Source organism: Pristiophorus japonicus, chromosome 21, assembly GCF_044704955.1.
Source record: "Pristiophorus japonicus isolate sPriJap1 chromosome 21, sPriJap1.hap1, whole genome shotgun sequence".
In the NCBI taxonomy this organism is placed as follows: domain Eukaryota; kingdom Metazoa; phylum Chordata; class Chondrichthyes; family Pristiophoridae; genus Pristiophorus; species Pristiophorus japonicus.
Genome location: NC_091997.1, coordinates 56,300,539 through 56,313,765, shown reverse-complemented (window position 1 = coordinate 56,313,765; position 13,227 = coordinate 56,300,539). Strand labels below are relative to the sequence as shown.

The 13,227-nt window shown below is 52.4% G+C and overlaps 1 protein-coding gene across 4 annotated transcripts in view; it reads right to left on the bottom strand.

The window, feature by feature from the left end:
- The window catches only part of LOC139234006 (glycylpeptide N-tetradecanoyltransferase 1), a 76,739-nt gene extending 63,546 nt beyond the window's left edge, over window positions 1–13,193 (bottom strand). For 2 of the 4 annotated variants that reach the window (XM_070864794.1, XM_070864797.1), the window contains exon 1: window positions 13,043–13,193. In XM_070864794.1, the coding sequence (XP_070720895.1) occupies window positions 13,043–13,140 (98 nt within the window). In that variant the 5' untranslated portion in view covers window positions 13,141–13,193. Of the gene's footprint in view, window positions 1–9,749; window positions 9,833–13,042 lie in introns of those variants that run through there. The other 2 variants (XM_070864798.1, XM_070864796.1) reach the window with 2 other exon arrangements.
- Window positions 13,194–13,227: the final 34 nt, after the last annotated feature.

Sequence of the window (13,227 nt, the reverse complement as noted above, 5' to 3'; positions counted from 1 at the left end):
AGTTCGCATTTCATTGAAAATTAAGAGATCTAACAGGAGCAGAGAGATTTGGGAGCCCAAGAACACAAGTCATTAAAAAATAGTAGACAGGTATAAAAAGCAATCAGAAATGCTCATGGAACGTTGGCCTTTACCTCGAAGGAGGCTGGATTACAAAGGGGAGCGAGCAAGTGATGCTTCAATTGTATACAGCCTTGGTCAGACCCCCATCAAAAATAATGCATTCACTTTTGGACACCGTACCTCAAGAAGAACAATTGGCTTTGGAGAGGGTGCAGGACAGATTCACCAGAATGTTACTGGGTCACAGAAGGTTAAATTAGGACAAGTATTTCAATGACCGTGAAATGCTTTGTGACGTCCCTAGGCTGTGAAAGACACTGTATAAATGCACGATGTAACTATTTGCACCGCACTTTTTTTGCTAATGCGTCTGTCAAGCTTCGCTCCCCCGGCCCCCGAGTCATTCATTCCACATGCTGCCGACAAGCAGGACCTGAGGCCCAAGACTGCCGACCAAATCTCGGCGGGGGGGCCGAGGGCAGCAGTGAGCTGCGGTAGGGGACCGAGAGGAGGGGTGGAATAGAGACAAGGAGAGAGAGACTGAGAGAAACCAGAGGGGGAGGCGGGAAGGGAAGAGAGAAGGGGAGGCGGGAAGGGAAGAGAGAAGGGGAGGCGGGAAGGGAAGAGAGAAGGGGAGGCGGGAAGGGAAGAGAGAAGGGGAGGCGGGAAGGGAAGAGAGAAGGGGAGGCGGGAAGGGAAGAGAGAAGGGGAGGCGGGAAGGGAAGAGAGAAGGGGAGGCGGGAAGGGAAGAGAGAAGGGGAGGCGGGAAGGGAAGAGAGAAGGGGAGGCGGGAAGGGAAGAGAGAAGGGGAGGCGGGAAGGGAAGAGAGAAGGGGAGGCGGGAAGGGAAGAGAGAAGGGGAGGCGGGAAGGGAAGAGAGAAGGGGAGGCGGGAAGGGAAGAGAGAAGGGGAGGCGGGAAGGGAAGAGAGAAGGGGAGGCGGGAAGGGAAGAGAGAAGGGGAGGCGGGAAGGGAAGAGAGAAGGGGAGGCGGGAAGGGAAGAGAGAAGGGGAGGCGGGAAGGGAAGAGAGAAGGGGAGGCGGGAAGGGAAGAGAGAAGGGGAGGCGGGAAGGGAAGAGAGAAGGGGAGGCGGGAAGGGAAGAGAGAAGGGGAGGCGGGAAGGGAAGAGAGAAGGGGAGGCGGGAAGGGAAGAGAGAAGGGGAGGCGGGAAGGGAAGAGAGAAGGGGAGGCGGGAAGGGAAGAGAGAAGGGGAGGCGGGAAGGGAAGAGAGAAGGGGAGGCGGGAAGGGAAGAGAGAAGGGGAGGCGGGAAGGGAAGAGAGAAGGGGAGGCGGGAAGGGAAGAGAGAAGGGGAGGCGGGAAGGGAAGAGAGAAGGGGAGGCGGGAAGGGAAGAGAGAAGGGGAGGCGGGAAGGGAAGAGAGAAGGGGAGGCGGGAAGGGAAGAGAGAAGGGGAGGCGGGAAGGGAAGAGAGAAGGGGAGGCGGGAAGGGAAGAGAGAAGGGGAGGCGGGAAGGGAAGAGAGAAGGGGAGGCGGGAAGGGAAGAGAGAAGGGGAGGCGGGAAGGGAAGAGAGAAGGGGAGGCGGGAAGGGAAGAGAGAAGGGGAGGCGGGAAGGGAAGAGAGAAGGGGAGGCGGGAAGGGAAGAGAGAAGGGGAGGCGGGAAGGGAAGAGAGAAGGGGAGGCGGGAAGGGAAGAGAGAAGGGGAGGCGGGAAGGGAAGAGAGAAGGGGAGGCGGGAAGGGAAGAGAGAAGGGGAGGCGGGAAGGGAAGAGAGAAGGGGAGGCGGGAAGGGAAGAGAGAAGGGGAGGCGGGAAGGGAAGAGAGAAGGGGAGGCGGGAAGGGAAGAGAGAAGGGGAGGCGGGAAGGGAAGAGAGAAGGGGAGGCGGGAAGGGAAGAGAGAAGGGGAGGCGGGAAGGGAAGAGAGAAGGGGAGGCGGGAAGGGAAGAGAGAAGGGGAGGCGGGAAGGGAAGAGAGAAGGGGAGGCGGGAAGGGAAGAGAGAAGGGGAGGCGGGAAGGGAAGAGAGAAGGGGAGGCGGGAAGGGAAGAGAGAAGGGGAGGCGGGAAGGGAAGAGAGAAGGGGAGGCGGGAAGGGAAGAGAGAAGGGGAGGCGGGAAGGGAAGAGAGAAGGGGAGGCGGGAAGGGAAGAGAGAAGGGGAGGCGGGAAGGGAAGAGAGAAGGGGAGGCGGGAAGGGAAGAGAGAAGGGGAGGCGGGAAGGGAAGAGAGAAGGGGAGGCGGGAAGGGAAGAGAGAAGGGGAGGCGGGAAGGGAAGAGAGAAGGGGAGGCGGGAAGGGAAGAGAGAAGGGGAGGCGGGAAGGGAAGAGAGAAGGGGAGGCGGGAAGGGAAGAGAGAAGGGGAGGCGGGAAGGGAAGAGAGAAGGGGAGGCGGGAAGGGAAGAGAGAAGGGGAGGCGGGAAGGGAAGAGAGAAGGGGAGGCGGGAAGGGAAGAGAGAAGGGGAGGCGGGAAGGGAAGAGAGAAGGGGAGGCGGGAAGGGAAGAGAGAAGGGGAGGCGGGAAGGGAAGAGAGAAGGGGAGGCGGGAAGGGAAGAGAGAAGGGGAGGCGGGAAGGGAAGAGAGAAGGGGAGGCGGGAAGGGAAGAGAGAAGGGGAGGCGGGAAGGGAAGAGAGAAGGGGAGGCGGGAAGGGAAGAGAGAAGGGGAGGCGGGAAGGGAAGAGAGAAGGGGAGGCGGGAAGGGAAGAGAGAAGGGGAGGCGGGAAGGGAAGAGAGAAGGGGAGGCGGGAAGGGAAGAGAGAAGGGGAGGCGGGAAGGGAAGAGAGAAGGGGAGGCGGGAAGGGAAGAGAGAAGGGGAGGCGGGAAGGGAAGAGAGAAGGGGAGGCGGGAAGGGAAGAGAGAAGGGGAGGCGGGAAGGGAAGAGAGAAGGGGAGGCGGGAAGGGAAGAGAGAAGGGGAGGCGGGAAGGGAAGAGAGAAGGGGAGGCGGGAAGGGAAGAGAGAAGGGGAGGCGGGAAGGGAAGAGAGAAGGGGAGGCGGGAAGGGAAGAGAGAAGGGGAGGCGGGAAGGGAAGAGAGAAGGGGAGGCGGGAAGGGAAGAGAGAAGGGGAGGCGGGAAGGGAAGAGAGAAGGGGAGGCGGGAAGGGAAGAGAGAAGGGGAGGCGGGAAGGGAAGAGAGAAGGGGAGGCGGGAAGGGAAGAGAGAAGGGGAGGCGGGAAGGGAAGAGAGAAGGGGAGGCGGGAAGGGAAGAGAGAAGGGGAGGCGGGAAGGGAAGAGAGAAGGGGAGGCGGGAAGGGAAGAGAGAAGGGGAGGCGGGAAGGGAAGAGAGAAGGGGAGGCGGGAAGGGAAGAGAGAAGGGGAGGCGGGAAGGGAAGAGAGAAGGGGAGGCGGGAAGGGAAGAGAGAAGGGGAGGCGGGAAGGGAAGAGAGAAGGGGAGGCGGGAAGGGAAGAGAGAAGGGGAGGCGGGAAGGGAAGAGAGAAGGGGAGGCGGGAAGGGAAGAGAGAAGGGGAGGCGGGAAGGGAAGAGAGAAGGGGAGGCGGGAAGGGAAGAGAGAAGGGGAGGCGGGAAGGGAAGAGAGAAGGGGAGGCGGGAAGGGAAGAGAGAAGGGGAGGCGGGAAGGGAAGAGAGAAGGGGAGGCGGGAAGGGAAGAGAGAAGGGGAGGCGGGAAGGGAAGAGAGAAGGGGAGGCGGGAAGGGAAGAGAGAAGGGGAGGCGGGAAGGGAAGAGAGAAGGGGAGGCGGGAAGGGAAGAGAGAAGGGGAGGCGGGAAGGGAAGAGAGAAGGGGAGGCGGGAAGGGAAGAGAGAAGGGGAGGCGGGAAGGGAAGAGAGAAGGGGAGGCGGGAAGGGAAGAGAGAAGGGGAGGCGGGAAGGGAAGAGAGAAGGGGAGGCGGGAAGGGAAGAGAGAAGGGGAGGCGGGAAGGGAAGAGAGAAGGGGAGGCGGGAAGGGAAGAGAGAAGGGGAGGCGGGAAGGGAAGAGAGAAGGGGAGGCGGGAAGGGAAGAGAGAAGGGGAGGCGGGAAGGGAAGAGAGAAGGGGAGGCGGGAAGGGAAGAGAGAAGGGGAGGCGGGAAGGGAAGAGAGAAGGGGAGGCGGGAAGGGAAGAGAGAAGGGGAGGCGGGAAGGGAAGAGAGAAGGGGAGGCGGGAAGGGAAGAGAGAAGGGGAGGCGGGAAGGGAAGAGAGAAGGGGAGGCGGGAAGGGAAGAGAGAAGGGGAGGCGGGAAGGGAAGAGAGAAGGGGAGGCGGGAAGGGAAGAGAGAAGGGGAGGCGGGAAGGGAAGAGAGAAGGGGAGGCGGGAAGGGAAGAGAGAAGGGGAGGCGGGAAGGGAAGAGAGAAGGGGAGGCGGGAAGGGAAGAGAGAAGGGGAGGCGGGAAGGGAAGAGAGAAGGGGAGGCGGGAAGGGAAGAGAGAAGGGGAGGCGGGAAGGGAAGAGAGAAGGGGAGGCGGGAAGGGAAGAGAGAAGGGGAGGCGGGAAGGGAAGAGAGAAGGGGAGGCGGGAAGGGAAGAGAGAAGGGGAGGCGGGAAGGGAAGAGAGAAGGGGAGGGGGGGAAGAGAAGGGGAGGGGGGAAAGAGAAGGGGAGGGGGGGGAGAGAAGGGGAGGGGGGGGAGAGAAGGGGAGGGGGGGGAGAGAAGGGGAGGGGGGGGAGAGAAGGGGAGGGGGGGGGAGAGAAGGGGAGGGGGGGGAGAGAAGGGGAGGGGGGGGGAGAGAAGGGGAGGGGGGGGGAGAGAAGGGGAGGGGGGGGAGAGAAGGGGAGGGGGGGGAGAGAAGGGGAGGGGGGGGAGAGAAGGGGAGGGGGGGAGAGAAGGGGAGGGGGGGAGAGAAGGGGAGGGGGGGAGAGAAGGGGAGGGGGGGAGAGAAGGGGAGGGGGGGGAGAGAAGTGGAGGGGGGGGAGAGAAGTGGAGGGGGGGGAGAGAAGTGGAGGGGGGGGAGAGAAGGGGAGGGGGGGGAGAGAAGGGGAGGGGGGAGAGAAGGGGAGGGGGGAGAGAAGGGGAGGGGGGGAGAGAAGGGGAGGGGGGGAGAGAAGGGGAGGGGGGGAGAGAAGGGGAGGGGGGGAGAGAAGGGGAGGGGGGAGAGGAGGAGAGAAGGGGGGGGGGAGGGGAGGGGGGGGGAGGGGAAGGTGGAAAAAGAAATGGAACTCAGGGAAAACGGATCACGTTGTTCCAACCCCCTATGAGGGACATCGTTGGAGTGGATGAAATCTAGAGGTCACGACTCTGTCATTACCCAATAAACCTGTTAACAATCTGTACACAATAACTCATTTATGGTGGGGGCGTGGGGTAAGGTCATGCACTTGCGCTGGTCTGAGGAGGGACTTTGACTGGGGGAGGCATGCACTTGGACTGGGGTGAGGCACTTTGGCTGGCCCTTGCTGCCATGCTGTCTTCTGGGGAGCTCTGTCCTCTGTCGCTTCTTATGCAAAGTCAGTGAGACCTTGGCATAGACGGTTCCAGTTACACATTCCAGTGAAACTTCAGTGTGTGGCTTATCCTCCATGAGGACCAATCATCGACAAAGGCTGGAGCATGGCAGCCATTTTGGCAGTGCAAATAAGCACGTCCAAAAATGCAAGGGCTCTGAATCGCTGGAAATCTCTACCCCAGAGGGCCGTAGATGTTCAGTCATCGAGTATATTCAAGGCGGAGATCGGTAGATTTTTGAACACTAAGGTAATCAAGGATTATGGGGCTAAGCGGTGAAGTGGAGTTGATGTAGAAGTTATTGAATGGCGGAACAAGCTCGAGGGGCCGTATGGCCTCCTCCTGCTCCTATTATGTTCTTAAGTCTTTTTTAAGCTAGCTTTTGGACATCACTGGAGCCCATGGGCACAGAGGATATTAAAACATACTGAAAATTTTACTGTGTCTCTTCCACAGCTCTTTGTTTCATCCATATGAGTTCTTAGGTGGCTATACAGACCAATACGAGAACCAGTCTCAGTCACAAATGAGACACAGATAGTCGTTGAGGGAAGGGGTGGGTGGGACTGGTTTGCCGCATGCTCTTTCCGCTGCCTGCGCTTGATTTCTGCATGCTTTCGGCGACGAGACTAGAGGTGCTCAGCACCCTCCCGGATGCACTTCCTCCACTTAGGGTGGTCTTTAGCCAGGGACTCCCAGATGTCAGTGGGGATGTTGCACTTTACCAGGGAGGCTTTGAGGGTGTCCTTGTAACATTTCCGCTGCCCTCCTTTGGCTCGTTTGCCGTGAAGGAGATCCGAGTAGAGTGCTTGCTTTGGGAGCCGCGTGTCTGGCATGCAAACAATGTGGCCTGCCCAGCGGAGCTGATCAAGTGTGGTCAGTGCTTCAATGCTGGGGATGGTGGTACAACTATACAGGTGCTGGCAGCCTTCCAGCAACTTCCTCGCATGCTCAAAAAAGGAGTGTAGACAAACTGTTCCATTACATGGGCATCACAGTCGTCTTCGTGGTGCCCGCACAGCGCACAAAGCAATTTGAGTGGCAATCCTGGTCACTTTTCGCCTTTGTAACCCAGTGGCACCACAGCGACTGTCCTGCTCCAGATCAGCTACCACCACCCAAGCCAGGGCACAAACTGATCTGGGACCTACTGATCTGCAGGACTCAGACTTACACCAAGTGGTCTTTAACCAAGAAGGAGTTGAAGCAGAAACATTTCTTGCAAGCTATTGAAAGCTGAGCATTTCAGAAGGTTGAGCCCTGGTTGAGGGGATGCAAAATGATACGTAATGCTGCGCTCCCTCAAGAGAAAATGCATTGAGTGTTCTTATTAAACACATTCAGCTGTTTGAAGAGTATTCACCGGGACATAGGGAAGAAAGCGATCAGCTGAGTTTCTAATAGCCAAAACCTACAAGAGTTTAAATTCTTCAGCAGAATGCACAATCACATCACAAAGTTTCCAGAATCTCTCATCAATCAGCTTAATTCTACATCAGATAAAGTAACTGGTCGTGGCTCATTGACACTCACTTGTGTTAATACATCTAATTTGGGCTTAAACTCATATTCCAAGACCTTAAACTGTGGATTAGAAAAATACTTGCATTTTTATATCGCCTTTCACATCCTCAGGACTTCCCAAAGCACTTTATCACCAATGAAGTACTTTTGAGGTGTAGTCACTGTTAAAATGTAGCAGAAAGGGCTTTGTACATTAAAGTATTACTGCTTTTACCACCTGCACTGCTCACAAACTGACCACTAGTGACTGTTACTGTCAGCTGTGGCTCAGTGGGCAGCACTCTCGATTGAGTCAGAAGGTTGTGGGTTCAAGTCCCACTCCAGTACTTGAGCACAAAAAAAAAATCTAGGCTGACACTCCAGTGCAATGCTGCACTGTCGGAGGTGCCGTCTTTGGGATAGAAACATAGAAAATAGGTGCAGGAGTAGGCCATTCGGCCCTTCGACCCTGAAATACCATTCAATATGATCATGGCTGATCATGCAACTTCAGTACTCCATTCCTGCTTTCTCTCCATACCTCTTGATCCCTTTAGCCGTAACGGCCACATCTAACTCCCTTTTGAATATATCTACCGAACTGGCCTCAACAACTCTCTATGGTAGAGAATTCCACACGTGCACAATTCTCTGAATGAAGAAGTTTCTCCTCATCTCGGTCCTAAATGGCTTACCCCTTATCCTTAGACTGTGACCCCTGGTTCTGGACTTCCCCAACATCAGGAACATTCTTCCTGCATCTAACCTGTCTAAACCCGTCAGAATTTTATATGTTTCTATGAGATCCCCTCTAATTCTTCTAAATTAAAGTGAATATAAGCCTAATCGATCCAGTCTTTCTTCATATGTCAGTCCTGCGATCCCGGGAATCAGTCTGGTGAACCTTCGCTGCACTTCTTCAATAGCAAGAATGTCCTTCCTCAGATTAGGAGACCAAAACTGAACACAATATTCCAGGTGTGGCCTCACCAAGGCCCTGTACAACTGCAGTAAGACCTCCCTGCTCTTATACTCAAATCCTCTCACTATGAAGGCCAACATGCCATTTGCCTTCTTCACCGCCTGCTGTACCTGCATGCCAACTTTCAATGACTGATGTACCATGACACCCAGGTCTCGTTGCACCTTCCCCTTTTCCTAATCTGTCACTATTCAGATAATATTCGACCTTCCTATTTTTGCCGCCAAAGCGCATAACCTCATATTTATCTACATTATACTGCATCTGCCATGCATTTTCCCACTCACCTAACCAAGTCACCCTGCAGCCTTTTAGCGTCCTCCTCACAGCTCACACTGCCATCCAGCTTAAGGTCATCTGCAAACTTGGAGATATTACATTCAATTCCTTCGTCGAAATCATTAATGTATATTGTACATTAAACCAAGACCCCATCTGCTCGCTCAAGTGGACGTAAAAGATCCCACGGCGCTATTTCTAAGAAGAGCAGGGGAGTTATCCCGTGTGTCCTGGGTAATACTTATCTCTCAATCAACATCACAAAAACATGATCTGGTCATTATCACATTGCTGTTTGTGGAAGCTTTCTTGTGCACAAATTGGCTGTTGTTTTTCTTATATTACAGCAGTGACTGGAGTCAAAAAGTACTTCATTAGACTTTCAAAAGGCTTTTGACAAGGTCCCACACAAGAGATTGGTGTGCAAAATTCAAGCACATAGTATTGGGGGTAGTGTACTGACGTGGATAGAGAACTGGTTGGCAGACAGGAAGCAGAGAGTCGGGATAAACGGGTCCTTTTCAGAATGGCAGGCAGTGACTAGTGGGGTGCCGCAGGGCTCAGTGCTGGGATCCCAGCTATTTACAATATACATTAATGATTTGGATGAGGGAATTGAGTGTAATATCTCCAAGTTTGCAAATGACACTAAGCTGGGTGGCGGTGTGAGCTGTGAGGAGGACGCTAAAAGGCTGCAGGGTGAATTGGACAGGTTAGGTGAGTGGGCAAACATGTGGCAGATGCAGTATAATGTGGATAAATGTGAGGTTATCCACTTTGGTGGCAAAAACACGAAGGCAGATTATCTGAATGGTGGCAGATTAGGAAAAGGGGAGGTGCAACGAGACCTGGGTGTCATGGTACATCAGTCATTGAAAGTTGGCATGCAGGTACAGCAGGCGGCAAAGAAAGCAAAGGGTATGTTGGCCTTCATAGCTAGGGGTTTTGAGTACAGGAGCAGGGAGGTCTTACTGCAGTTGTCCAGGGCCTTAGTGAGGCCTCACCTGGAATATTGTGTTCAGTTTTGGTCTCCTAATCTGAGGAAGGACGTTCTTTCTATTGAGGGAGTGCAGCGAAGGTTCACCAGACTGATTCCCGGGATAGGAGGAGAGGCTGGATAGTCTGGGCTTGTATTCACTGGAGTTTAGAAGGATGAGAGGGGATCTCATAGAAACATATAAAATTCTTATGGGACTGGACAGGTTAGATGCAGGAAGTATGTTCCCGACATTGGGGAAGTCCAGAACCAGGGGACATAGTCTAAGGATAAGGGGTATGCTATTTAGGACTAAGATGAGGAGAAACTTCTTCACTCAGAGAGTTGTTAACCTATGGAATTCGCAGAGAGTTGTTGATGCCAGTTCATTGGATATATTCAAGAGGGAGTTAGATATGGTCCTTACGGTTAAGGGGATCAAGGGGTATGGGGAGAAAGCAGGAAAAGGGTACTGAAGGAATGATCCGCCATGATCTTATTGAATGGCGGTGCAGGCTCGAAGGGCCGAATGACCGACTCCTGCACCTATTTTCTACGTTTCTACGTAAAGTGTTTTGAGACGTTCGGTGGTCATGAAAAGCAGTATATAAATCCAAGTCTTTCTTTTACCTGCACTTAGTCAGATCCAGGACATTGGAGAGATTCGCCATTCAGAATCGCATTGCCAACTGCAGTGGAACCTATACTCATGGTCACCTCTAAAGCAGAGATACTTCATGGTCCTAGCGCAAGTCTTGTAATCCTATATAGAGAAGTCAGTCAGCGTAACAACCACTTGCATTTATATAGAGCCTTTAATGTAGTAAAACGTCCCAGAATGCTTCATAGGAGCATTATTAAACAACATTTTACACCAAACCGCTTGGTCAAAGAGGTAGATTTTAAGGAGCAACCTAAAGAAGAGGAGAGGCAGAGAGGTTTAGGGAGGGAATTCCAGAATTTAGGACCTAGGCAACTAAAGGCACAGTCGCCAATGGTGGGGCGATGACAATTAGTGATGTGCAAAAAGCCAGAAGTGGAGGAGCGCAGAGATCTTGGAGGATTGCAGGAGGTTACAGAAATAGGGAGGGGTGAGGCCATGGATGGATTTGAACACAAGGATGAGAATTTTTTTTATTAAAATTTTTTAATTGAGGCGTTGCCAGACAGAGCCAATGTAGGTCAGCGAGCACAGGGGTAATGGGTGAACAGGGCTTGGTGTGAGTTAGGATATGGGCAGCAGAGGCAAAACAGCTACTGATCCAGCCACTGCTTATTACAGTCGATGAACTGACACACCAGGAAATAGTTGGCAATAAATGGAGGAGAATGAACACAGAAACTGGAAAGAGGAGCCACAGACACGTCGCCTTCAATATCTAGATAAGGTGATAAATAATTTAAAACAGAACGTGGGGATGTATAACCAGAATGACTGAGTACAAGTCCAGACACGGTTACTGAATCAGCTGGGGAGGGTGTAGGCGGTGCCCTCAATAGATCAATTATAGTTATTTGTGGCCACAGTCTTCCAATTTAAAACTATACTGTATTTAAAAATAAATCACTGCAATCTCCTGTACTTTGTTTCCAAAGACAATTGCTTTAATTCTCAGAGAAACTATATCTTCAAGTGAACAGCGAGCTACTCTAATTTAATGTATTTGCAGTTAAGTAATTTTACACTGTTCGACATGTATCCCTTGTATGCACTGTAACATTGTTTTCACTTCCTCGAAAGTTGGAGTCTCAATTAAAAATGGTCAACTGTGAATTAGTCAATTTGGCAAATTGGGTGTGTAGGTACAATGTGCAGCAAATCTGTATCACCTTACCTCATTTGAGGTAGAAGGTCATGGTTCAAGGACTTGAGCACATTATCTAGGCCTTCACTCCAGCATAGCAGTGAATGCAGTATTGTATTGTTGGAGGTGCTATTCTTTCAATGAAAGATTGAACTACTCTAGCAGGCACTAAAGATCAGGTAGCAAAGTGGGAATGTCTAGCCATGTCCTAGCTAATATGTCTCCTTCAACAAAAAATTAACTGGTCAGTCATCTATTGCAGATTGTGGGACCTTGTGGCAGCTGTTTTGCGCACAGCGTTTCCTACGTTACTGCAGTGACTACACTTCAAAAGTACTTCATTGTTGATAAAGTGCTTTGGGACGTCCGGAGATAAAGGTACTGTAGAATTGCAAGTCTTTCTTTTTCTTTCTGTATGTTTGCCTACATGACAATTACAATTAATAACTCTGAATTGCAGTAAGTGAAGTGCTTTGAGAATTTTCTGAGGCTTGGTGAAATATTTATATAAATATGTCTATCATTAGTCTTATTTCGCAATACATTTCTCACATCAATCCTTTTCATCACTGCAAATTACTCATTCCATCACTGACAAACTTTCAGTCTAAGGTTATGCAGGTCACGATGTTCCACACAACAAATGTTTAAATTGCATTGCTGTGCTTTTCAGTTCAAGTAAATGTACAGCAGAAATTTCACACACTGAGTTACACTCCAGTGAAGTCCTGGCGATAAATGTTGAGTAACTTTGTGACAGACACAGCGGCACCTGTCACTCACTATCACCGATCACTCAACATGCCAAAAGGAGATCTTCATCAAGAAACTGTTCAGCAGACTAATCATTACTGGTTTGAAAACCCACAACACATGAATCAAGAAATGCACCTCTATAACAGCACAGAGCAGGGCAAATTTTAAAAAGCTCTTCTTCCCCCTCCACCTACCCACCCTCAAAATAGTAAGTCACTTTTTGAGAAGACAGTGCTTATTTAATGTCAAGATACACAGAAGGGTGGCCATATTGCATCTGGAAGTGGCGCAACAGCCAGATGCCAAAAAGGTATTTTATTCATGTGCCAAATGTCAGCCTTGGCCCCGTGGTAGAACACTCGCTTCAGAATCAGGAGGTTTTGGCTCGAGCGCCACTCCAGAGACTGGAGTATATAATCCAGGGTGACACTTCAGAGCGGCACTGAGGGAGTGAGTGCTGCCTTTCCCATGAGGCATTATCGATCTGCACATATGGTTGTAACAGATCCCATGGCACTATTCGAAAGGCAGGGGAGTTCTTCCCAGTGTTTGAGTCAGTTTTGATCCCTCAACCAACATCATGAAAGCGGATTTAACATTGGTGGGATCTTGCTGTGAGCAACTCGAGAGTTGTGTTTTCCGATGTGATTACATTTAAAAAAAAATGTTTTAAGTACTTAACTGTAAGTGAAAGGCCGAGAACATGAAAGGAGCTACGTAAATGCAGGTTCTATACTTCCTTCCAATTATTGGATCTGAACAGCAAAGTGACTATTTAACTTTTAAATCATCATCATAGGCAGTCCCTCGAAGTGAGGATGACTTGCTTCCACGCCAAAAAGGAATGAGTTCACAGGTGCTTCAATGAAGGACCCAATATTCCAGGTCCTGAACTACATGTTGGAGGGTGGAAGATGCCTGTGTGTGGATTGTTTTAACATGGGGTGGCAGCTGCACACCAGCCACCACACGGGCTTGGCCCAGTGGCAAGGGTTATCCAAGATGACTGGAGAGCAGCTCTGCTGCACAGTGACAGTCCCAAATAAGTGTCCTCCTACATGTATTGCCCCGAGTGACTCCCTTGTTGGAAGGATGCGGACCCCAGCACAACCATCCAACGCCTTGCAACAGCCCAACCGGATAGCGGAAGCTTGCCGCGGTGATGGACGCGAGGGCCAGCCAACCAGCAGCCGCCGTGGCCGCAGCGCACGCCCACCGCACCTGCCAATCGGGAGGGACTGACCAATTGCGGCGCCGGGGAGGCGGGACTTGCGCTGTCAGGCTGAGGTGAGCGCCGTTTCCCCGGGAGCCCGCCCGCCCGCGAAAGTGCTGCCCAGCTCCGGCGGCAATGGCGTCACATACTCTTTACTGTGCGCGTCGTCCTCCTCGTTTTCGCAGTCGCTGCCGCAGCCGTCGTGCTCTTCAATTTCTTTTGTGGCTGTCTCATTATCGTCTGCCATGATTCAGGAGCAACCGCGATAAGCCCACTCCTGCAGCAACGCTACCGCCAATTGGTCGGAGCCCTCCCCGCCCTCCCATTAAATGGA